General features: G+C 33.2%; 2 protein-coding genes across 2 annotated transcripts in view; one reads left to right on the top strand and one right to left on the bottom strand.

Annotated features, from left to right (window-relative positions):
* Positions 1–25,543, top strand: part of LOC147078717 (uncharacterized) — an 869,452-nt gene that overhangs the window by 96,092 nt on the left and 747,817 nt on the right. The window lies entirely within an intron of this gene.
* Sec6 (Exocyst complex component Sec6) lies at positions 1,090–23,123 on the bottom strand. The gene is made up of 11 exons (XM_085960398.1): positions 22,942–23,123; positions 19,237–19,385; positions 14,747–14,942; positions 13,427–13,681; positions 12,381–12,662; positions 8,201–8,383; positions 7,162–7,320; positions 5,969–6,076; positions 5,608–5,787; positions 3,491–3,883; positions 1,090–1,404 (listed from the first exon to the last, which is right to left on the bottom strand). The coding sequence occupies exons 1-11, from the start codon at positions 23,023–23,025 to the stop codon at positions 1,156–1,158; spliced, it is 2,238 nt and encodes a 745-aa protein (XP_085816524.1). The 5' UTR covers positions 23,026–23,123; the 3' UTR covers positions 1,090–1,155.

Genomic DNA, 25,543 nt, shown 5'->3' with positions numbered 1-25,543 from the left:
TTTCATTTAAACAATGGTTAAGGTAGTACACTCAAATAATATTAATTAATAAAATTGATAATGTAGGTACCTACCTAAAATCCCTCAAAACTCTGCTTCTATTTATATGTGCATATGTGATGGAGAGAAGCTCTTTTGCTTTTGATCTATTAAGTTATGGATAATAATGCAATTAAAATCGATTTACAGTTTCAATTTTCTTTGTATCAAATAAAAATAATTGTCATAGTTTTCCATAAAAATTAGAATAAAAGTTACTATTACCTACATTTATTTATATTTTCTCGGGGAAATTTCAATTTGATTTAGAAAGAAAATTGAAATCAATCAGCTTTAAGATGATTTTTATAGTTTTACTATCAAATTTTTATTACTTGAATCAAATCGATTCCATGAATCGAACATCCCTACTTTATTTCAATTGTGTCCCGTAGGAGATCTGTGATCTTGACCTCCTCCAGATACTTTCTCCCAGACGATCCGGTGCTGATGTTAAGCCAGGTCCTTCATGAATCAGTCAGTTCAAGTCCGAGGCTGCTTCTGATTGGTTTTGTAACGAGCTTTACGGGAAGAGGTTGTTAGTTCCACGCCCAATCCCCAAGACATTTCTCCCTCTTCCGTTAGCCCTGACCGCCTATGTACTTAGGTTGGTTATCCAATCTCTAGGATTCAGGTACATGTGGAGGTAGGAATTGGTTTAGAGAAGCTGGGTATATTTTATTATAACAACTGGTATTTCATTATTATAAAAGTTCGCACAATGTCGGTCTACAACACTTGTAGTGTACATATATTTCTTCGTGCATTTCAATCATATGTGCAGCATCCAGATGTCCGGTATCCAGTAGTCCTGATACTCCTGATATCCAAACAGTATTTTTTTCAAAAAGTCTCATCTTTCAATTCAATTTCAATTTCTCTATGTCTTTGGTTGTTTTTCGGAAACTTAGAACAGCAGAGGACCAAGAGGGGAGGGGTAATGAGTCTTGATCGCACAGAAAATGGCTGCATTTCAGAGGGGTCACAATCCTGAACGATGAGGACGACCGAGATAAGTGGAAAGGGAAAAAAAACTAACAATTCAATATTATAATTAATTTCTTTAATAGATAAATATTAACATAAACAATATACCACTAAATTTTACATAATTCGTTACAAAGTGAAATGAGAGAGCATTCTATCGCTAAATACGATCTGCTTGAATATGCTGTTTGCTTGTGGCTGGCGAGTTCCTTTAGTTGTGCTAACAATATATGTGACGAGTTCCTTAATGTCTCCACGTGGAATATCTCCTCTCAGACTCAGGAGTCGAATGAGATGGTCTTCAGTTATTTCAGGGCACTTATCAAGAAGTTTGTGCAAATCCAGAGACAGCATGTCAATGTCCAAGCATTTTAGAACCTAAAAAATTTCAATAAACATTACATCCACAGTGGCCTGGATAAATGTAAAATACTTAACTATGAATTATTCAAAAATCTTAGTATCGGTTTCAAAGTCGGTTTGCTCCATTCATACTTTTTTCGATATTTTTATTAATTCTAATATTGTAATTACTTTTCCATCGTAGAATAATAAAATGTTAAATTCAGCTACAGAGTTGTTAGCAAAATAGTATTAAACCGGAAAGTTGAATGCCAAGTCGGTTATATACATCAACCGCCATTTTTTTTAAATTCTTCAACCAACATTAAACATGATTTTTTATTAATTTTAATGACGTTAAAAACATTTATTTCACGATTCACTTTTTCTAATCGTTTACCTCTAATGTTTCAAAAAAGAAAATATTGCATTTACAGTCGTCTAGATGTGCATGACAGATTTTGCGATTTCATCAAAATGACAGAATATGGAGTTAACTGACTTTAAAACTAATAGCCTAATATTATGGTCTTCAAAAGAATTTATTAACTGACATTTTAATGATAAAAATAACCATATAATACAGCAGTGGCGATGGGTGGAAGTAGGCTGTTAAGATCCGACATAAATAGTACACAATAAGCTCTGTCAGTCCAACGTATCTGTTTTCATTGAACAAAGACTAGAATGTGTAGATTGTGTTTGCTAGTTTTTAAAATTCAATTAAATTCTGCCTAATCCAGGTACATAATAGTCAAAAAAAATTTGTTTATAAAATATCTAAAATTATGTATGGTTTGATGGCATAATTTTAAATATTTTATAGATAGAAGAATATTTTTTATCAATTATAGTTTGGTTTACGCAGGGCTAAAGAATTTTGAAAAACTAATAAACACCATCTGTAATAATATGTACTTATTCTTAATTCAACGAAAACAAATAAATATGACTGAACTACTGTTTTTGTCAGATCGCCCATAGCATACCAAAACTATTGTGGTTTGGCTAGGCAGGGTTTAATTGAATTTTAAAAGCTAACCAGCACCATCTGCAAATTGTATTCTTAGTTCAATGAAAACAAATATGTATGACTGACAAAGTTTGTGTGCACTATTTATGTCGAATCTTAACAGCCTACCTGCACCCCTCGCTACTGAAATTCAGTGTACTAATAAATATCGGATGTTTAATGAATGCAATTGTAAGAGATTTTTTTATTGAAGTTTATCTTTGAATTAAATTTTTTTTATTTTTGTTTTTAATGTCTACATTAATACTTTGGACGCGGAAGACGCACACGGTGCGTAATGACCAGGCGGCCGATCGATGTAATTAACGTGCATTTTAAAGGGGGCAATTAAAATCTCATTATCTATTCAGCAGCGAAAGCATTAAAGAAAATATTTTAAAATGTATATTTCAGAAAAGTAAATTAAATTGCATTTGTTGTATTCTAACACTAAACACAGCTAGTAACATTATGCTCCCCCTCAGTGGCGAAGGGTGGAGGTAGGCTATTAAGATCCAACATAAATAGTGCACGCTAAACTTTGTCAGTCATACGTATGTATGTTTTCATTGAATTAAAACTACAATTTACAGATGGTGTTGGTTAGTTTTTTAAATTCAATTAATCCCTGGGAAACCAAGCCATAATCAATAATAGTCAAAAAATATTTGTCTAGGTATCTATAAAATTTTGCTATTAAATCATAGAATTTTGGATATTCTATGGATAGAATAATATTTTTTATTTATTATGGTTTGGCTTAGGCAGGTCCTAATGAATTTTAAAAAACTAACCAAAAACATGTGTAATATTATATATTTTTTATTCAATGAAAATAAATAAGTATGAATGAAAAAGTGTGCACTATTTTGTCGGATCGCCAATAGCATACGAAAACTATTATGATTTGGTTTAGGCAGGGCTTAATTGAATTTTAGAAACTAACAATCACCATTTGTAAATTGTAGTCGTAGTTCAATAAAAACAAATACCTACGTATAACTGACTGAAATTTAATGTGTACTGTTTATGTCGAATCTTAACAGCCTACCTCCACTCTTTGCCACTGCTCATCCTTAAAAAATGGATTATATCTCATCCAGAACTCACCTCTGCTAACATATTAATAATCTCAAAAGGCCACTCAATGTTGCTGACTTCCGGTGCAATCCTCAGGAAAAGTGCCTTCATCTGACTTGCTTCTCGTGTTATTTTATTGGCGGCAACCTGACTCTCCTCGGCAGTTTTAAAAACCATTTTCTTCATGAGCATGGCGGTGATGTATCTTTTGGAGACAAGGTTTAAAGCTTCGGTAATAACATAGTCAAAGTTTTTGGGAGTTAGATGATTGTAATCTTGGAAATAGTCTTCTAATGTGACACAAATTGTGTCGACTGGAATAGACGACTGTGCCCATTTTACTGTGAAGAGGTCTTCAAAATGTTGCTCAAGATCCAAGAATGATTCTTCCAAAAGGAATCTCACTGCTTCGTTACGTAGACTCTGAAAATATAAAATCAGTTAGGTAAAGTGTTCCACAATATACACTTCTTGAGTGTATGGCCACCACATCAGACCAACCATACAAAACTCTGATTTAAATTTTAGTTTTACAGATTATTTATTACAGAACAATCAATTAAAAATTATATTTTTTTTTCAAAAAAAATCATATTGCAGTTAACCGACCGCTTCTCACCAAGATTTCAAAATCTTATTTATTTTTAACATATTGCGAGTGGAGAACTACAAGGTTCTAAGTGTTTGTCCTTGACGAAACAAAAGTAACAATGTGGCAGCTTAGAATACTACTTCATTGTTGAGTTTGTTTTTCCAAAAACGAACACTTAGAACCTTGTAGTATTAGGCTCGGGATATAGTGAACATTACAAGACATTCACAACATGACATTCAGAAACAATGAAATATTATTAAAACAGTAGGTATTACATAAAAAAAAAATAGATCAGTATTAAGTTATTAAACAGTAGAAAAGTGTACATACAAAAAATTATAAATTAGAAACAAGAAAGTTCACCAAATGAGCTAAGCAGACCCTATTTTAGGAATTTATAAAATAATGTCCACCTATACTCATTCGCACGTAGGTGGAATATGTCAATATCTTTGAGTTTTTGCCCTCCCAATTAGCATTACCGATGGCAGGTTAGTTCTGCACCTTGGGAAAACAAACAGCTGATGCTCTCGATTTCTAAGATAGTTATCAGGGACACACAGGTCAATACTACCAAGAATGGCAAAATTCTCATTTTCAAGATGAATGCGCCACATGGAAAAATTGTATCATGAAAGAAAATGTGATGAGGTTTAGTTTTTTTTTTTTTTTTTATTAAACACCACAACAGACCGTGAAGCCCAATAATAGTGGTAAAACTCCCAGGCTTGAGGAATTTACATATTAGATTATGTAAATATATTTTGACCTCACCGGGAATCGAACCCAGAACTCTGGGATGGAAGGCCAGCACCTTATGCACTACACCTACTTGATGGAATTTGAATTTAAATTCTAATTGATTTAAATTTTGTACTATTCCATTTGACTTCAACTAAAGTTTGACTAACATAGATAGATGATTAGTTTTCTATCCGCCGTCCGAACAGGTTACATGTAAATTATACATAAAACATTTCACCGTGGCACAGTTCGCTGTGAGCTTTCTTATCGGAAAGAGGTGACGTTTACTATACGGTCTCCAATTTTACAATTATTGAACATTAATTCAATTTTCATAGCTGATTTTGACAAAATTCATGAATTCAAGAATGAAAACCTAACCTAACCTAACAAATAATACAGTATATCAGCTATTTTCAAAATTTGTTTGCTGCTAGCTTCCTGTATAGTGAAAACCGACAAGAAACATGTTTTATTTAGACATGAAATTCATGTCAGTACTATACGACCCAAAAAGGTTGGACGGTCTTTAATATACGGCCAAATATTTCCGATACAACATATCATGGTGAAGTGTGATATGGCGAACTGCATACGTACAGGACACGGTCCTAACATCCATACAGTCCACTCATATTTACAACCACTAAAATAAACCCAATGCAATTGATAATAAAAAAATTTAGTGTCATATAAAATAAATCAATAAATCAGTTTTCTTGCTGTCCCGAATAATGCTAATTCTGTAGATTGGACATATTGCCAGAATGCCTACGATATGTTAGTTTTCAATTACATAGCTGCTTACCGCAAAAGTGTTGAGCAAAGCCTCAACTTTGGCATCAGCTCCGGCATGATGTTCACCCCTCGGCCAGTATCTTCGTTCCGTTTGCCTCGCTAAATCTTGCATTTGCTGGCAGTTATTGACCACAGTGATAATATGCTGAGTGAAATACGGAGCATGGCTTCGATCCTTGAAATGTTTACTCTAGGAAAAATGAACCAATTTTAATACAATTATTTTTGTAAGATTAATAAATAGCAATAAGGTAATTTCAAATTATTATTGTATATGCCATGACAAACATGTGAAGAAGAGTTGGAAGGAGACCGCAGTTACAGTGTCCATAAATCGGAAGAAGGAGAAGTGTTTATGTATGTTTATATACCTTGAACTGTATGATAGCATCACGGTACATCTGGCCGTACCTCGTAACCTGATCAATACTTAGCAAGAGTGCTTTAAATGTCAACTGCTTACTAATTGTTGTGGTGACCTGCAATTAATATTAACAGTGATATTATATTACATGTAGTAAGATTAAAACACAATCTGTTGTTTGCCAATAAGCTTATAGAATTAAGTGCCTCATGCATAGTAATACTTCGACTTATGCATTAATCATTCGATGTTCGGATAAATAAGAAATAATAAATATGTAGCCATAACAACAAACAAGTTGAAACTGAAGTAACAGTTGCTATCAAATAATTACGTTTTTTAAGAATCCAGATATATAGTTTCGGACGACTCAAGATTCAATTGACAACTGATTATCTAAGCAAACACCATGACTGGTGACATGACACATTTGACAATAAGAATGAATAATTTGGAAGCATTTAATCATTAAATCAATAGCGAATTTTGTGAATAATATTAATGAACACCTCTGTGGTACCATTTCAATAAAAAATAATAACAGCGCTGGGGAAACTTTATTCAATTAACCAATGATACAGCAACTATTAAATTATTTAAAGATTATAAACATACCACATAAGCGTAAAGATCAATATTTTTAGCAGAAAATGTAGTTAGAGCGACACCAGCCGAAAATAATGACGGTAAGAATAATTAAATTACCAATCGCAATCTGCATAATTTCAAGGTTAAGTTGTTCCAATAAAACTATCAATTTATAATTTTTCAATTTATATTCATTAATTTTCATACTACATATTACTATTGTATATATCAATTTAAATATTTTTTATAACTTACAGAAAAGCATGATTTTTAAAATACCAACATTTTTAATCACAGAAAGCGAAATTGCCATGTTAATCACTGTTTTGTTATCTGTCATTCCATTTTGATCTATGCATAATGTTCTTAGTTAGTTGGTTTTACATAATGTAGACACTCTATTCATCAGGTAAGTACTTTAAAAAATATCATTCAAACAGAAATTAAAATAAACTTGGAAGACACCACTACAATGCATAATGGGGTCTAAATAATATTATATTATGTTATTATCTCCCCATCATATTGGACTTTGCAACAACATAGAACAAAATCTATTTTAGCGAGCTACCTTGATAAATGGTGTAATAATTATGTGAGAACTTTTCTAACCTGCAAATTCTGATCAATCATCTGAAACACGATGATTGGAGCGTGTGTATGGAAAGCGGACGTGTGTGGCTCTTGCTCCGGCGGACCACCCGCAGCCCAGTCTACCTGTTCCGATGCCACCGTTTTCTCCATCCACTCCATGCAGTTGCTCTCCATTCGCTGAAATATTCAATCATCTATTATTATCATCAACACCGCAATATAATATGAGTCTTCGCCATCTTCAACAAACATCTCTAATTCCCGATGTACACTGCAAACATCCTTCACTGCCTAAACCTAAAAGATACTGTGTCTATTTGTATATAGTCAGTATACAGTTTGAATATATTGCCAACATGGCCCCCACATTCCAAAGCGGGCCTCCAGGCCAGGATATTTGGCAAACCACCTACCCATCGCTAAGGTTCAAGGCAGTGTGATGCTCTACAGTAGCATTTTCCAAATATTAAATTAAGGGTAGGTATTCAGTGTATTTTTAAAGATTTTTTAACACATACACTTGAATTATGGAGTTCTCCAGTATTGACATACAATAATCAAAAATTGCATTGCTTTTTTTTACTATTAGAGCAAATTTGTAATGTGTGTATCTCACTTTTCTGGTCGACCCCCCATGATTGCCAATACCAAAAAAAAAGGTTCACAAAGAATTGAGCACCATGGACAATAAAACTCAACAGATGATGAGATGAGAGAAAATTATATCGATAATAATTCTTAAATTTGAATATTATTTTAAATCTTCTTTTAACTGAAGCAATGATTTTTGACAGCTACGAAAATCGCATTGTCGCGAGTAATCGTAAACGAAAAAATTATATTGTATTAATTAATGATGGAGAATTTTTTTACCATTTCTTTAATTAGGTACTGAATTCTTCAGTAATATTGAATAATAAATAATAGTTTATTGAATACACTTGTGAATTTGTCTACAGATACAATTATTTATTGTGGCTGATTGTGTAGTTATAATATATTATACATGTTGATAATATATCACGATGCTGAAATGGTTAAATTAATTGATATTTACCTGAAGATATTGATCTTGCATTTCATTTAACAATTGGTCCGTCAGCAACGGGTCGAAACCAGATAAATCAATGTTCAATTCGGGATGTGACATCATTTCAGGTCCAGGATATGTGTTCAAAATCCAAGAGAGCAATGAAACATATTCATTGCCTTCAACTCCATTCATTATTACTTCCGTCAACTGAAATCAAAAGATGAGGAAAATATTCATATTATATATACTTTCCATCGAGACGTTCAGTGTACAGCCAAAGTTCGCGGTTGTCTTGTCAGCCGCGAAGGACGGATTAAAGGAACTCTAAACAAATAAATTGTAGCAGAAGAGAACTTTATCTAAGTCCATGTACATAATACAGATGCAAAGTTAACAGTGCCAGACACTATGAGGTGAGATATGCTCAGTCCGGGAAGTTATGCTAGTGTACTGCTCAGTGAGATCGGTTCAGTCCGAGGCACGATGATAGAGTGCACTACTATGATCACTACTCTGGTATTGATACTGACGCTGAACTCCCATTAATTTTTATGACTCGCTATTTACGCCCGTTTACAGTTGCAAATTCGCGGCGTTGCTAACCAGGTTTTGTTGATGACCCTCATCGAGGTACCTATGTCACATTTGCAGAATGTGCTAACTGTAGATGAGGCAATTATGTGACTATTTTGGAAACAATGTAGGCGACTTGCGAAGAGAAGAATCGAACTTTTAATGCAGAATGATTTTTTGTATCTAAATGGAACAGAACCATCCTTTTCTTTAAATTACTTTGTAATGAATACAGCATTCATACGCTGTAAAAACAACAATTTAAAAACTTCCATGTATTTAAATATAGGATAATGAAATTTGTCTTTCGTCTCCTGAACATTTGACATTTGGTCTATTGGACAAACCAATCCTACAGCCATTGGCGGCCTTAGGCCCGAAAAACTGGTAGGTCAATTTTGAATATATTATTTCAATTTGCCTTTTCGTTGTATACTTAAAAGACGTATTGCAAATTGACTTTTAATACATTATATAATAAGTGCTAGAAATTGTTATAGGTGGGTACCTACTTACCCTTCAAAAAATGTCCATTTTTCATAACGCCAACCCATCGTTAACCGAAATTGCACACAACGCGTTATAATTTTTTGTAAATTAAGTCCACTTTTCTTTCTTTACTTTTTGAAAAATCATCAATCACACGATTATAAAAATTGTCTATTTTTCCCACATATTTTTTTTCAATACTGAGCATTGCAAGAGCGGTCAGTCTATCTTGGCCCATCGTATTGCGTAGAAAGGTTTTTATTCTTTTGAGAGTGGAAAAACATCTTTCACTTTCAACTGTTGTCATTGGTATGACGCAAATAAATTGGAGAACTTTGATCGACTCGGAAAATGTTTCATTGAAATTATTGCTGAGTAAAAAATGTAGAAGAGAAACTGCACTATTAGCGCCATGCAAATCATCTCGTTGATAAAACACCAATAATTCATTTTTTAACTTGGTTATGTTTATTTCTTCTAACTGTTTTACCAAATTTACTTGACTTGTGGGAAAATTATTTTTAAAATCAGCGTAATTTTCTTTATTGAACAAATCGGATATAATGAGATGATCGTTGGATGTGAATCGTGCTTCTATTTCCACTATAATTGTATCACAGACTTCAATTGCTACTGCGTTGCTATTGTCATCTATCCGTCTCTTTTTATGGTCACCCGTTGCACAGCTGGAATTCGGATTAGTGCTAGCTTCATTTCTGATTTCGGAAATATATTTTTTAAAATTATCGATGTATGTTTTTATCTTAATAGCGTCTAAGTTTCTTTTTTGCATTTGTTTAAATAAAATTTGACAATGAGGCATTATTTTGTGAAAAAAAGTTAACCAATAAATAAAAGTGTTTTTTTCCAAATTATTTATTAAGTTTTGGGCTTGACTTAGGGTATTGGTGTCATTTTCTCTGTCCAGTATTGAATTTAAGCACTGTAAAATGTCTTCTCGGTACAAAAAAACTGTCTCCACACATTTAGCATTGAAGCACCATCTAGTTGGAGCTGCTTTCGGTAGACGCACTTTGACGAATTCATCTAATATTTTCGTTCTTTTTGGTGATCTCGAAAAAAAGACAGAAAATGATTGGACGGTGGCAAAAAAAACTTTCAGACCAGTGGTTATGGTGGATGCTTTTTGCATAACTAAATTAAATTGGTGAGCATAACAATGGATGTACTGTGCTAGTGGAAAAGTTTCGCGGACTCTCGTCTGAACTCCTCCAGTTTTTCCACTCATTATTGCCGCTCCGTCGTAGCTTTGCGCTATTAGCTGTCGAGGATGAATTTCCAAGATTCTCAGCTCTTTTAAAATTTCTTCTGTTAATCCTGTTGCCGTGCACACCTCTGGATTTACAAACTTCCAAAATCTTTCACATACTATATTGTCTTTTAAATATCTAACAACGAAAACCATTTGCGTTTTTGTAGAGCTGTCTGTCGTTTCGTCAACTTGAATAGCTACGTAATTAGATTTTTTTATGTCACATCTAATTTCTTCTTGAGTGACTTTTAATATTGAATCTAGCAATTCGTTTTGGATAGTCTTCGAAATTCCTTTGAATGAAGTTGACCTTTCTAAATGCTCCTTCATAACAATATCTATTTCCTGCATGAAATTTATTAATCCACGAAATATACCAGGATTATCAGACTCTTTAGACTCATCATGGCCTCGTAAGGCCAGCTCAAACGATCCGCAAAATTGAATACACTTTAAAATTTTTGTTAAAATTAAACGATTTTTATCGACAGTTTCATTGTGATCAGCAATCGATCTGCGGTATGCACTATCTAACTGAATTCGGATGTCTGTTGTTCCTAATAAAACAAAACTCATAGAATTATTTATGTGTGCTGTTGACTTGCTATGCTTTTTTATTTTTTCTTTAAGATGTTTTAGATCACCAACACCAAATTCTGTCCATTGCTTTTCATTTTTGCAATCAAAAATTAAACAATGAAAACAAAAAAATAAATTCCTTTCATTGCAACCACATATCCATTCACAAAAATGATAGCTTTTCTTGTTGAAATATCTGTTAACATCTTTGCTTTTCTCTTTTGTTGTTTGAATTATTTTCATATCCGGCATGTACCTGCCTAATATCTTCGCTTGTAGACGTTTATCATAGTTAAATGTCCCATTCTTTATTTCGTTTAAAATATAATCCACTGAATTAGACATTTTGTGTCAGTTCAAACAAATAAACCGTCGTGAATTCCACAAAACTTCACGAAAATGTAATAAATCACTAAAAACCAAACTTTGTGTGTAAATTCGTATAATAACTACACCAAAAACTATTTAAATACGTTTAAAAAAACCAAAAGACATTCGCCGAAACTTGTCAACTGTCAGAACAAAATACAGTATACAATAATTTTCGGCGTGGCAGAAGCATGGGACTCCATAATTCAGTCGACTTTATCATTCTGTTTCGCAAAATTAGCTGAAAATATGTTTTGTTTCACACTCGGACAATGGGCGAGACGCCTCTAATGCACGGATCTTTGGAACTCAAAGCGTCGAATATTGAATTTATCTTTCTCTGTCTAATGTATGAGAAATGAGAGAGAAAATTTTATAAAAATATTAATTTTGGGTCAAGAATTGAATTGTCCGGCAATTGGCGGGGAATTCTCGCCTATCGAGAATACAAAACAAAAACAAGCGTACGCCTTATAATTTCAAATCCACCGATTATTATTATATATGACATTGTAGATATTATTAATATTATTCTGTCGATTGTAAGGTATTTATTTTGGGAGGTCATTGACTAATTGACCTAATTAGGGAGCCGCGCATGCCTACAGCGACGATACATCAGGGAAGCCCTCCAATCGAAAAATGTTGCAGATTATTAAACAGTTATCTATGTTCAGTTATAAAATATAGAATCTGAACCTTACTATCTCTTCGTCAAATGAGCAATAAAGCTTTCAACATTCTGGAAGGCACTAAACAACATAATGGTACATTTTCAGCAGAATAACGGTATAGTCACAGATACTGATATGAAATAATAATATGTACTAGTAAGATAAGTATGTAACAGAGATTGTTCGAAATGCTGGGTGGTGGTCAGATCCTCAAAAGTAAGTATGTATGACAAAATAAAACGCTTACACAAGTGGACAAACAGCTGTGGTACATTTGGGTGTACTTGTTCACTATATCGTAATGTGGCGGGAAGCATGGAACACATAGGGTCTTCACAACCCTAAGGTCCTCGAGTATCAACTGCCTTGTGAGTTCCAAATATCGCACCAGCCACATCTTATTGTCTTCCCTTTCGTCCACTCTGGTGCCTTCGATGCGTGTCGCTACAGAGCATTCTAGGACATCGAATGCCTTCTTTCGCCAGTTCTTTGGTCTACCCGGAGGCATGAATCCACTCTGTTTTTCTTGCTGTCGAAAAGAAAACAAACCAAATAAATTTTACAATCATATTCATGCGAAGGAAGTTAGTTACAATAAATAAAATTTTATTCACCCATGGTCAGCAAACAATCAATTAAATTAATAATTTTAAAGAAAAAAAATATATCTTAACGTTTAATATAAAATATCAATATTATTCCCCTCACTGGGATCTCCACCTTGTCGTGGTGATAGGGCTTGAGTTTTTTGGTGACTCTAAAAGCTATGCTGGCAGTAGTTTAACTGGATGGCTGCCAATGACGTCTTAAGATGCGAACTTTTCCGTTAACGGAACGGCGCTCATACAAAAATGATATCTTAGGACGTCCCGCTTTAAACGGGATTTTACTAATGTAAATCAATTATTTTAAACATACAAATATGTTGAACACACAACGACATATATTGGGATTATCGTCACATACCCAGAATTGAAACAGAATTCGTTTTTACCACTTGAAATGTAAATTGATTTTAATTTTTTATTTTTGCAATAAAATTCACGGCGTGCAAGGTACCGTCATACATACACCTACCGGCAGTAAAAAGGATAACTACCAAAAGGGTTTCCCAAGCCAGACAAACCAAAGACGAGGAAACAGACCAAGAGAAACCCAGAGCACATTTTGTATCTATCATAATATTATATATATTATAAGAGATAAAATTGAGATAGATAAATAGAGATAAAATTGTGGGTGTGTCACTTCACAGTACATACTATGTGATAAAATTTTAGGTGCGTTAGGTACCTGGAGTGCAAGTTGATCACGCTTCTCTTCTCTCTCAATCAATCTGAGTGCGGTGACAATAACAGTCGGTTCCTTTCTAACTGTATTCAAAGTCCTTCCGAGAATCAGCCTAATTTGCTTATCCAATAAATTTGATAAGGTCTCCACATCCTCAAAGTATGCTTTCAGCATGATTTTATCATGATTCGACTGATTCGGCAACTTGTGAAGTTCGTAAAGAAGATCGTCTCTTGAATTTTCCAAGTCTGTCAGACACTGAAATAATACAGTATTATTAAAAAACCAAAAATATAATTAGATTGACATAATACCTATGTAAAAATTCACTTTTTGAATCACGAATTTTGAAACATGTGTTTTAATGTATTTGGTTTTTCGATTGTCACTACATGTCCTTCCTTCTTCCTTTAAGGGATAATTTACCGAGTGTCAGGCGTATAAATGCAAACACCGCCCTAGTAAAAAAGGATTTGGTTTAGCTGGCTTTAGACTAAAAAGGAGGTAAAAGTTTACTATTTTAGTTGTGCAGTGACATCAATTTTATTGGTGAAAATAATAAATGACAGCTCGAGCGGTAATGCAGTTTACTGCATTTTCATTTGTTTTAAAACAAATGAGTCACGCTTTCACTTTTTATTATTTTCATATTTTGTTTTGAAACAAATGAGTCACTTTTTCACTTGTTCCTTTTGATTCCATGGATTCCATCATTAAACAATGATTAAACATGAACTGGTAATTAAAAATAGTTGTGTCTTTATTTTTTGTGAATATTCTTCCGCACAATAAAAGTTTTAATTAGTAGTAACTCAATAAGTTGAGTTCCGATTAGAGATACACAATCAAACATTGGATATTGCTGAAAAAACCGGAGTCATAATGTTTTTAAATCTAGTTTGTCTCTATTTCCAAGATTCCGATGTATTTCGATGGTTCCCTTTACTAAATGCAAAAAATATCCATTATTCCGGCCAAGTATCTTGGTTTCAACCTGAGAAATATTGAGTAAAGAAGAAAGGAAGGACACACGGTGTAATCCAAAAACTAAATATGACAAAAATGGAATTTTGTGAGGTAAAAATTGTAGAGAATTTTGAATTGTAGCTAATTTCGAATTATGGCAGATGGAAATAATGATTTTTTTTATTCAACGTATATTATATATAGGTAAATCACTATACAACGGCACCATGGGTATGGCAGAAGCGATTTGGGGTTGTAGTGGTATTGTTTGCTAGCATTGAAATGGACGTTGTGGCAAACAACACCAATACACTTGCGAATCGGCTATGGTCCCACTGTAGAATGATTTGCCCGTACCTGATGAGCATGCAAGAGTTTCCCTTCACTTATCCATTGCTTGGTCTTCTCTACACTCTCGGGAACTGTAAATATGTGTTTTAAACTGTCCATTGCGGTGACATATTGAGAGTGCCTCATGTTTTCTTCCCTCACAGCTTGTAAGGAACCGCACAAGGAGGCTACTGAACCGAGACCACCTTCGAGAGAATCGAGCCTATAAGCAATATAACATTCATTGATTTAGGCATGATAATAAAGTTATTATTCACTAATTTTTAAATCAATAATTTGTTTGTTTACATTTCAAGAAAATTATGAATTACTAGCTGACCCGGCAAACGTTGTTCTGCCATATAAATTATTTATAGTCAGGGCTCGAAATGAACCGGAACGCACCAGAGCGCCGTTCCTATTCGTGAAATCGGTAAAATTTTCGCTCCGTCTCGTGGAATAGATAATTTGACCGTCTGAGCTGGATAGTCCATATAATAGAAAATCTAACACTTATTTTTATGAAAAAAACACATAAACTTTGATAACTTTACTATGTAAAAATCTCCAGAAAACTGTCGAGCGCTCCGGTTCGTAAATTTTTCCATTTAGAGCGATGTTTCTAGTGAATATTTTGGTTGTTAAATAAAAAATAACGAATGTATCGTAAGTGTGTGGGGATGGGATCTATGACAGAAAGAGGAATAGAGCGCTGTAGACGATGACCGCCGATAAAAACAAAAAAACATCAACCATTCATTTTCTCAATTCAAAATTAGTAATGATGTTCATAATGAATGAATGACCTGTGACAGGATCTCGTTGTTTAATGTTTATGCAATATCCGTCTTGTCCCTTCCAAAAAATTAGCGGATATTGGAGAGCGTCGTATGAACGGTGTGTGTCAGCGATGAACTCCAGATTATTGTTTCTTCTTCGAATCACGATTTCTCGCGTCGATGTGCGGTCGCCAAACCATGATTCCAGCAATGTCGTCAACAACAGTCGCATTGAATCGACGTACGTGCTCTCCAGCTGGTGTTTTATCAGCATTGATGACAATAGCGTGATTGTCACTTTGCAATTCGTGCATGTGTACTTTGAAGAATTTCAATAATTCATGGTGCTCATTCAACAGGGCGTCCAGTTCGCCGACGATGCGCCTGGTATTAGGCGAATTGAGGCTATTGTAGCCGCAACGTGCATCCACATGATTGATGTCCTCACCGCCGCACCCATGAAGTAGATTTGTAAAAATGTATGTGGTTCATTTGGCATTGGCAGCAATGAGCCTATTTTGTGGTATACTTGGCCTTTGATTAATGTAGAATAGAATTGTTGACCATTTGCCGCAGTATTGTGAACTATTTCTGTTGCTCTGGACGAAGTCATTTGGAAGCATGAATTGAATGTGCGAATGGACTTCAGGAACAGGTTTGAATCTGGAACCGTGCCGATGAGCAAGCCGTTCAATGGTTCTGGTGGTATCTCAATTTCTGGTAGTTGCACTTTTCCTGATGCGCAACACATCCCGGCTGACTCATGTTTGAATTTGAGTGCATGACAATGGGGATATTCTTTGTTCATAGCACCAATCAGCACTTTCGGATGAGCGGAATATTCAATATCTGGCTCGTACTCGAATGCGAGACGAAGGAACGAAGCGGATGTAAATGTTCGATGTACTTGTTGGCGTTGTCGGTCATTTGGTCATCTCTGCGTGTGTTAACTACAAACCGGCGCGTTTGGATCCGTTCCAATTGTCGTTGTTGATTTCGTTCAGCTCGTGCCTCTTGTGATTGAGATGCACGCAATTGCGACATGCTTACACGCACGTTTTTGTTATCTTGTTGGATTTGTTCGTCTGTTTTTTATGCTCTACTATTTCTCATGTTTGTTGCTTTATTCATTCGACGGCCCAAATGGCCCCCCTTGCATCTTGCTGGCATTGTGCACTGTAATACACGCACATAAAAATAGATAAATTAAAATAAATCGTACAAAATTTTGCACGCACTGCGTTGTGATATGCCGAATGAAATGTCAAAATGACGCGACGCTTTTCTTGAATTTTTCTCGGACGTAGCGCCATCTGTCATTCAACAACATAAATAATTTCGTTCTGTTTGAAATACGAACGACGGTTAAATTTGTTCATACAAAAATAATAAAATCGCGATTAAAAAATGAGAGGGTGGGGGTAGGAGAGTGAAAATTTGGGGTTATAGGTATTTTTTTATGCCAAATAATAAAAAAAATACAAAAAAAAAATTGTCAAAAAAATAAATGAAAATTTTTCTGGATAGAGATACCCTAATCACCTAGTGGTATGAAATATACTTGTTGACCTATTCTCATACCTAACAAATATACATAAAAAAAAAACATAAAAATCGGTTGAGCCATTTCGGAGGAGTTCGACCACAAACATCGTGACACGAGATTTTTATATATATAGAGATTTATTCAAGACATTTACATAAACCGTGAGTATTTGGAGAACAATATACCAAGCAAATTAAACAGACATCATATTAATAATATGTAAAACAAAGTGTTTCTAATATCACCCTTGATTTAGTGGAATATAATATCAATACTTATCTAATTTAGTTGAACCCATTTTATTGTGCTGTCATAAATGGCAGCTACACCTTGAGTAAACAAATAACTGATACCTCCCCTACGATTAGGGATACACAATGTATTATATTGATGGCATGTTGAAATGATAACTAAGATGTGCAAAAAATATTTATAGATATTTCTGTATAATCAAAAAACAAATCACATTTGATTGACCGAGAATAAAATAGATTGAATTTTCTCGAAATCGACACGAAAGTTGTTAAAGAAACCTTCTTATATAAAGATGGAGCCTAAATGAATGAAATTGAAGCAAAAAAATGACCTCAAGTCCACTAATTAAGTTGGCTACAAGTATCTTTGCATGGCAGGTACATTTGCAGAGAGCTTCACACTACACTGCTATAGTTATGTGTAAATTGTATGTATTATATTTTGCCGTAACACAGTTTACCGTGAGCTGTCTTACCGGAAAAAAATTCCCATATAGCATCGAGATAAAAAAAAAAATTGATAATAACGCTGTCATTATAATTAGATATTTGATAGGTACGGTACGACTTGATACGAGAACCCACCAGAATTTTTTATAAATTATACGATATTATGATTGCATTTTTAATTTACTTACCGACCTATTTTTTCTGTCTTTCCTTTGTATTTCGGTAATATTTATGACATATTTTTAAGTGGTTTATTTAGGATAAGGAATTCATATCAATATTTTATACGGTCATCTATTTCCGATAAAACATCTCACGATGAACTGTGTTACTTCAAAAGCAAACTGCATACGTACAAAGTTCCGGACACGCACTACTATGGCATTTATTTGCCATATAAAAAAAACAAACTGTCACGATGAGTAGATAAGCAGCCAATAATACCACATTTCAGCATTATTTTTTGGTTGAAAAATCCTATAAAATTTATGTAAGAACTTTTATAACTGCACTCGAGTAAGTACTCACTATAAAAATAATAATTACAGGATAAAAAGAACTTTTTATATACGCTTTTGAATTTTCTGTTGAATTATTATGCTCAATATGCTCAAACTTGTACTTGATATGAAGTAAATAAAAAACAAACAAACAAATATAGAATACTGAAATGTCATTTTGATTTCCATAGTAACGCACGTATATATTAATAATTTAGTTGCTAGGACCACCCCCTTAGCAACCAATAATAGTCTTTTACTTTTAAGGGATTTTTCTGAAATAACTTTCCATACAAAACCGAATTAACTGAAAATGAATTCAATTCTGCTTAAAGATGGCTAAAAGTATTAAAAGAATGCATTGGCATCATATTCTGATATATTCTAAAAGTTTCAAATGTCTAGCTAGTCGGGAAGTTAGTTAAAAATCGATTGCAAGATTTGTACTGGACAAACAAGAATACGAGCTAATAGAAACGTTGTAAAAATGGCAGCCATTGCAGTGACTAAGAAAATTGGAATGGTAACTGACCGATGTTAATATTTGGAGGGTTTATTAACTTATCCATACACATGTGTTTATAAAATAATTTCAAATGTACATGACTGAGGGGTGTATTTTCAAAGTGAACTTATTCCACAACTTGCCAAAATTTAAAGAACATTTTAAACAAGTATTTTTTGTATAGAAGAACCTAATAGCATTCAATCCAGTAGAAAAATCAACTCCAAAATCGGTGTTAGTTACAAAAGTAACTTATTCCAACAGGCAATAACAAAAGCACTGTAACACCGTAAACAGTTTGTGGTAACAGCAGTAAGTGGAACAAGTTCACTTTGAAAATATACCCCTTAACTGATATAACATATTATAAGGCCCCTTCTATTTATAGTCCAAATTCTTTTGACAGAGTTTTATCCTCGGTAATTCATTTAACACTTGTGACAAACTCTCCTAAGTGAATATTGTAATATATATACCACATACTTGACTCTTATATCCTTAATATCATCCAAGCATTCATTCAGTTGATTTAGTCCAACACGAACACCGTCCAATTGACTTTGCATGGCCGATTTTAGCTGAGCGTCAACCGCAGCTTTTTTGTGAGATATCCGCCTTTTATATTGCTCAATCTGGAATATAAACGTGTAAGGGGTAAAGCTGAGGTTGGCAACACGAAACTCTTGAAATTAAATTCGCATTGTTTTTTACATCACCTGTTTTGCTTTATAAAAAATTGAAAACCTGTTTTGAAAGTATCTGATATCTATATTATTATGTGCCGTAAGCAATTTTCAAATTCTGTATTATGGTAATAAGGTTACCAACCTCTGCCGGTAACGGTTATTAAGTAGGTTTGATCCTCGGTTGAATCAGATGACATTGCAACTCAGTTTCTATAGTTCCTCTCTACGCTCACAACACATGTAGTGGAGAAGAAAAAAACAATTTTCCTAATTTGATTTTTCTCAACTATTACAATGTGCCCATTTATGAAATCATGGGATTCAGCTTTGAGGCCCAGGTTTGACAAATTCACATGTTTTTCAATGTGTATTTGGATCCTTAGCATGGACCTGATAATTCAATTCAGATTGCCAATAATATTATGAAACTGTTAGTTTCTAAAATGAAAACCTACTTATTTCTGGGTTACAGTAAGATGTGTTAAGTTTTGATTTTGTTTTCAGATATAAAAAGACCAAGGTCTCAAAAACAACGCGAAATACTGTATATATATAGTATATATCGTCGCCGTGCTTGCGAAATCCGCTACTTATATAAAAAAAATACAACTTTTCAGAAGAAGGAAAAAAACTGATTTACTCTACAATGTCTCGCATTTTTTACAAAGCAAATTGAAAATTAGATTCTTATGTCGGATTCGGTATAAATGTCAGCACTAAATACTCTAGTCGTAATATTTTTTTTGTGGGTAAAAGGCACATAGCTGGTTTTATTTGGGTCTTTAAATCTGTTTTGTAGGAGGGGGCACCACATAGCGGATTTTGCAACGGGTTAGAAATGATAATTGCATAATTTGATTATATAACCATTATGCGTAAAATATCTTTAATCAAGCCAATAGGTCTGTTTTGGACAAACCTTTATCTTTTCCAGCCAAAAGTTGACAAATAAATAAGTAATTATCAAGTGAAGGAGAAATAAAAATATGCAGAGTAGGATGAATAAATAATTAAACAAATTTATTACACGTGACGTTTTATTTATTGAAAGAAGATAAAAAGTAGTAATTAGTACTACAAACCAAACATTATTCTTAACGGCCCACATGCTCAGCGTACGTCAAAATGGAGCTTTTATGCTATTTTTAAAGCATGATCCTGGACATTCCTTAAACGTTGTAGATAATCTATTTACATAATTTTGAAGCCTTATTATCCTTTATATTTATTTTAAACATTTGATGACTGCATAAAGTATTTTTATTGCATAAAATAGTATTCTTTTGAACCTCTCGCTCTAATGTTTTAGAATATAGTCATATTTCAGTACGTCCATGTGAAGTGGTGTTAAGATTTTTTATATATATTAATTTTTGAAAGCATTTATAAAACCATTAGTAAAATTTTTGTTGACATTATTATGGTGAAATATTTACAATAAAAAATTATATTGATAATCTCTGTGATCCCAAATTTGACAAGAATTAAGCATTTTATTATTCAAAAAATGGGCAAGATTTACACATTTAAAGATAATTTTAAAGATACTGATTATAAGCTATGTCTTTGACCATTCAAATGTGATAAACATTCTACGAATAATGTTTCAAATCAAATCAAATTTATTTATTTTACATATAATGAACATAACAAATTATAAATTCAAAGCGTTCACGACATGACATAAAATAAGTGTTAATAATTTTTAAAAATAAAAATACAGAGAATAAGTAATAAAATAAGAAAATAAATAAAATAAGTAACAAAATAAAAGTATTATGGTAAAAGAAATGATAATCTCGATGCAAATATAACTTTAAGGATTGTAATTGCGCAAACATAGACTTGTCAATTTTTTTCGGTTCTGTGTATATTGGTAGATTGTGGATAAATCCAGCTTCCTCCTTTGAGACAGTAGTGTCCAGTTATCGATATGTCGGAGTTTGTACATAACCTCCCCGTGTTTGTGCCGCAACCTCTGATCTGTAGGATACTGTAGGATCTCCAACTTTTTTGCCATGGGGGGTGTATAATAAATCTTAAAAAATTATAATCTAGCTTCTTAATAACGTAAGGTTTGGATGGTCTAGCTCAGTGCTTCTCAAACTTTTTCATACCACGGGCCCCTAAATCAGAAAAAAAAATCCAATTCTCCCCTCCCCAAAACTTTTAGTCTTTAGTGACCAACAGTGCTTTAACATTAATTATTATTATAGGTACTTCAAATTTATTACAGCTACAGCCTACAAAAAAAATTTTATGAGAGGGCGGTTATTGCATATTGTACATAATAAATCAATATCCGGTAAAATCTTTGAAATGCTAATTCGCAGGGTTTGCTCCAAAGTTTCCGTTGAAAGACACGACCTGTGTTTATTTTTTGTTGCCAGTTATGATGGAAATGCTGTTTCGTATAGGTAAGTATGTTGTCGCAAAAGGAATTATGATTAACAATGCTGCTTTTGAGATTGACGGATATTCTTGTTGTTATTAAATTCGAATTCAAGGGAATTATCCGACCTAATACCAACCAATTCTTCTTGAGCTGCCTACGTAATATGATCATATTTTAAGGATTTAGTGTTCTTATGCAATTATACTTTTGGTATTCATTTAAGTTTGGGAAATATATGTTGAAAAATCGTTGTGATTCGACAATGTGATCAAGTATAACACTTTTAATTGAAGTCGAGAGTGATATTTCATTGGTGGTAAGACACTCTCATTCAAGCATGAAAACATATCAGTGCATCCTTGATTTTTATACCTTTTGACAACGAAGAAAGTTTTTTTAGAAAGTTTGATTTCAGAATTAAAATGTTGATATTTTATCCCTGAAGAGACAGATTCAATTCATTTACTAATCCGCCAAATATGAAGCAAAACATACCATCAACTCTAAATAATCAACTATGTGCACTAGTGTCAGTGCAAACTCCATCATGTGTCACTAACAGGTGCAATAGTAAGTTTTTTCCTATAAGTAGTTCAAAATGCTGTATGAGAACTTCATTAAGAGTATTTTGCAAGCCACTTTTTTAAATCAAAATACATAGCTTGTTTTAACTTTTTCTAAACTAGCTTTGATATTAGAAAACGGGTTTTACAGGCCCATCTGTCGCTTCTCGTTCTATCACACAGCGTTAAATTACCGATCTTCGCAAAAAAATGTTTGTCGGATTTTGCAGGCGCAACGACAATATATACATACCTACTAATATAGTTATTATATTCGAATAAGACATAATAAATGGTAAAATGGTTAACAATATCGTTTTCTGATCGAGATCTTTGGAGACCAAGCACCAAACCAAACCAAAACCTAACACAACTGTAACCCAAAAATACGTTTGGTTTTAAACCACTATGACGATATGGAGTACTATAAAATTATCCAAATTAGTAGTACTACTCACATAAAAACTGTTTTCAAATTAAAGTACCTAATTATGTACTACTTCTTTCGGCGACCATCGTAATGTATCTAAATTGTTGATAATACCTTTTCGAGTTGCCCTGGACGCTGCATCATATTCACGACCATTTTTAGTGCGGCTTCTTTGGCCTCTTTTTCAATTTGTTCCATGTTTTTTTCATGTAATATTATAAGACCAACAAAATTTATAGAAAAATATTTGCTTGAAAATCTACTATCTGTCAAAGTGACACAAAATCATAGACAATAAATTAGTTTAACGCCCCTTCAAACATAGACAATAACCCAGGTCGGGAAACAGTGTTGCTATCTTTTTATAATGCTGGTTATAATACAAAGATGTAAACATGTAATGTTCTTGTTTTTAAACCTTCAAAATTATAATATTATTGGCATATTTGACGTATAATTATAGTACAATATAGTATTGAAATTTTTTCCCGGAATCATTCGGTTGGCAGCACTGACGTGTTTAACCAAAATCTTTAAAAAGTTTTTCTTTTACAAAACCCATGGTTTTTCATGCACTAGCACCTTCATCAGAAAAATCGTGCATTTTGAAACCGGTTGCATAGACTGCGATGCGTTCATCTCAGGACTCGAAATGGTCGGAGCACACCGAAACGCCGTTCCGGGTCATAGAATCTCCAAAATTATCGCTCCGTCTCGCGATAAAATTAACTTGACCATCAGAGCTAAATAGGCCAATCACTAAAAGGCGAACACACTTGTTTTTATAAAATAAGTACACATAAAATTAGATAACTATGTAAATTTTTTTCGTAAAATTTCCATTTCGAGCGCTGGTTCATCTAAAATTTTAAGTGCTTGGCCAGAGTGAACGCGCGTGAAGTAGCACGTGAAACTCAAACCTATACGTTATACGGCTATAACTATGTTATTTAACGAATTTAAAAAATATTATAAAACCTATGTCGAAAATTGTTTATTTGTAATGTAATATTTTCATCTTGGTATATTTTATCACTAATACTGATGCGTTCAAAAGCTGTAATAATCCGTATGTTAATTTATCGTCCCTGTATATTAAATACCTCATATATGGTGATTTTGACGAAAATGAGTTATTGACCCACGTGAAGAGCATTGTTTCTCTTCCATCTGTGTAACCTATATCACTTTGTGGAAAGACTAAATTAAAAAAAAAAATCGATATTAAATTAATTCTATGTGAGAGCATCTGAATTCAAGTACCGTTTATTAATCCTATGTGAGCATCCGCCGCAATATAAGGTAGAAGTTTTATGTGAGGTAACCGGAAAATCCCTTCCAAGACCTGATGAAAATGAAACCAGCATTAATGATAACTTATTACATACTTTGTTGGTTGTATGTAGCATCACATTCAATTCACTTAAATTGTTAATTAATCAACTCCCAAAATAATGGTAGGTCAGTATTGAAATAATCATAATATGTGAATACGTCGTATTTTCATATTATGATTCAACGTAGGTATGTATAATAATTATTAATCCTATCTGAAAATATGATTATCCAATTTTAATTTATGATTACCTAGGATCTATCCACAAAAAATGTTAAAAATATTATAAATGTAAAAATATATAATTTTTACGGCTATTTTTAACACAGTTTTTTTCGATTAGCTCAAAATATGACTCAACCACATAGGAGGTATTTAATATACAGTGACGTTATGACGCTTTTGTACATAATATGACATGTAATCTACCGATAAATTTTCAAAGCAAATCGGTAGCGTCTTTATTATCAGCCGTCAAAGCAGATAGCATTAAAAATAATTAATTAATTTCCACTGTGGGTCATGTAGGTATATACAGTGGCGGCTGGACGACTTTATGGGTGGCGGGGTTTAGCCATTAATTATTAAGCATACCTACCCACTTTATCATATTATACATTATGTATCAAGCTATTTAATATGATGATTGTTATTAATGGGTAATTTTATATGTTAAATAATACATTTTTAGAATAAATTATATCATTATCTGAGTCATTACTCAATCACACTAAGCAAGCTGTTTTTACTCACTTCGGGGTTATTCAAATTGCTCCCCAGTCGGCGCGTACTGACGCTAATCTAATGCATTCGAATCCTTTGTATAACGAGATATGTACCGCGGAGACCGGATGGTACACGAATCATCCCGGTCAACGAGAAATAGACATCATAGCTTTCTTATTTTGTAAATAGGTACTAATTATTTATTGCCGCGGGAATCCGACATGATATTATTACATACCATTAATCATATAATTAAGTATGTAGGTATATTATGTCCAATAATAAAAAAAACATTAAATATGTATTTTGACATAATAGGAATGTGGGGATGATCCCTACAAACCCCTAAAGTAGAGCTACCCCTGGGTATATACATATAATAAAAAATAAGAACAGTTTCATTTTAGTATTTTATTTTCATATGTAGGTATGTGTACTTAGATGTTGATTGATAAATTGTATAACTTGACGTAACAAGCATTGATTTTTTAAGTTAAGTACTTAAAAACCTAAGAACTATATTTTACCTACAGATATGTAGGTATACTTTGTAATGAATATTTAATTTTTTTATAAATATGTAAATATATAGACAACTTGCAATTATTATTTTTATTATTATTGGCCCGATAATAGCCCGGTGTTGGCTACCTA

This window comes from Rhyacophila brunnea, unplaced genomic scaffold (assembly GCF_057557595.1).
Source record: "Rhyacophila brunnea isolate RB1 unplaced genomic scaffold, BYU_Rbru_1.0 scaffold_11, whole genome shotgun sequence".
NCBI lineage: Eukaryota > Metazoa > Arthropoda > Insecta > Trichoptera > Rhyacophilidae > Rhyacophila > Rhyacophila brunnea.
The sequence above is the reverse complement of the archived record's forward strand: the minus strand, read 5'-3'. Positions and strand labels throughout refer to the sequence as shown.

What these genes read in the sequence shown, in the direction of transcription:
- Sec6 (XM_085960398.1), bottom strand. Translation starts at nt 23,025, where the DNA reads ATGGAACAAATTGAAAAAGAGGCCAAAGAAGCCGCACTAAAAATGGTC. An exon ending in ATTAAGGATATAAGAGTCAA is followed by an intron (nt 14,943 to 19,236) that starts GTATGTGGTATA and finishes TATTGCTTATAG; the next exon opens with GCTCGATTCTCTCGAAGGTG. An exon ending in TTATTAATATGTTAGCAGAG is followed by an intron (nt 1,405 to 3,490) that starts GTGAGTTCTGGA and finishes GAAATTTTTTAG; the next exon opens with GTTCTAAAATGCTTGGACAT.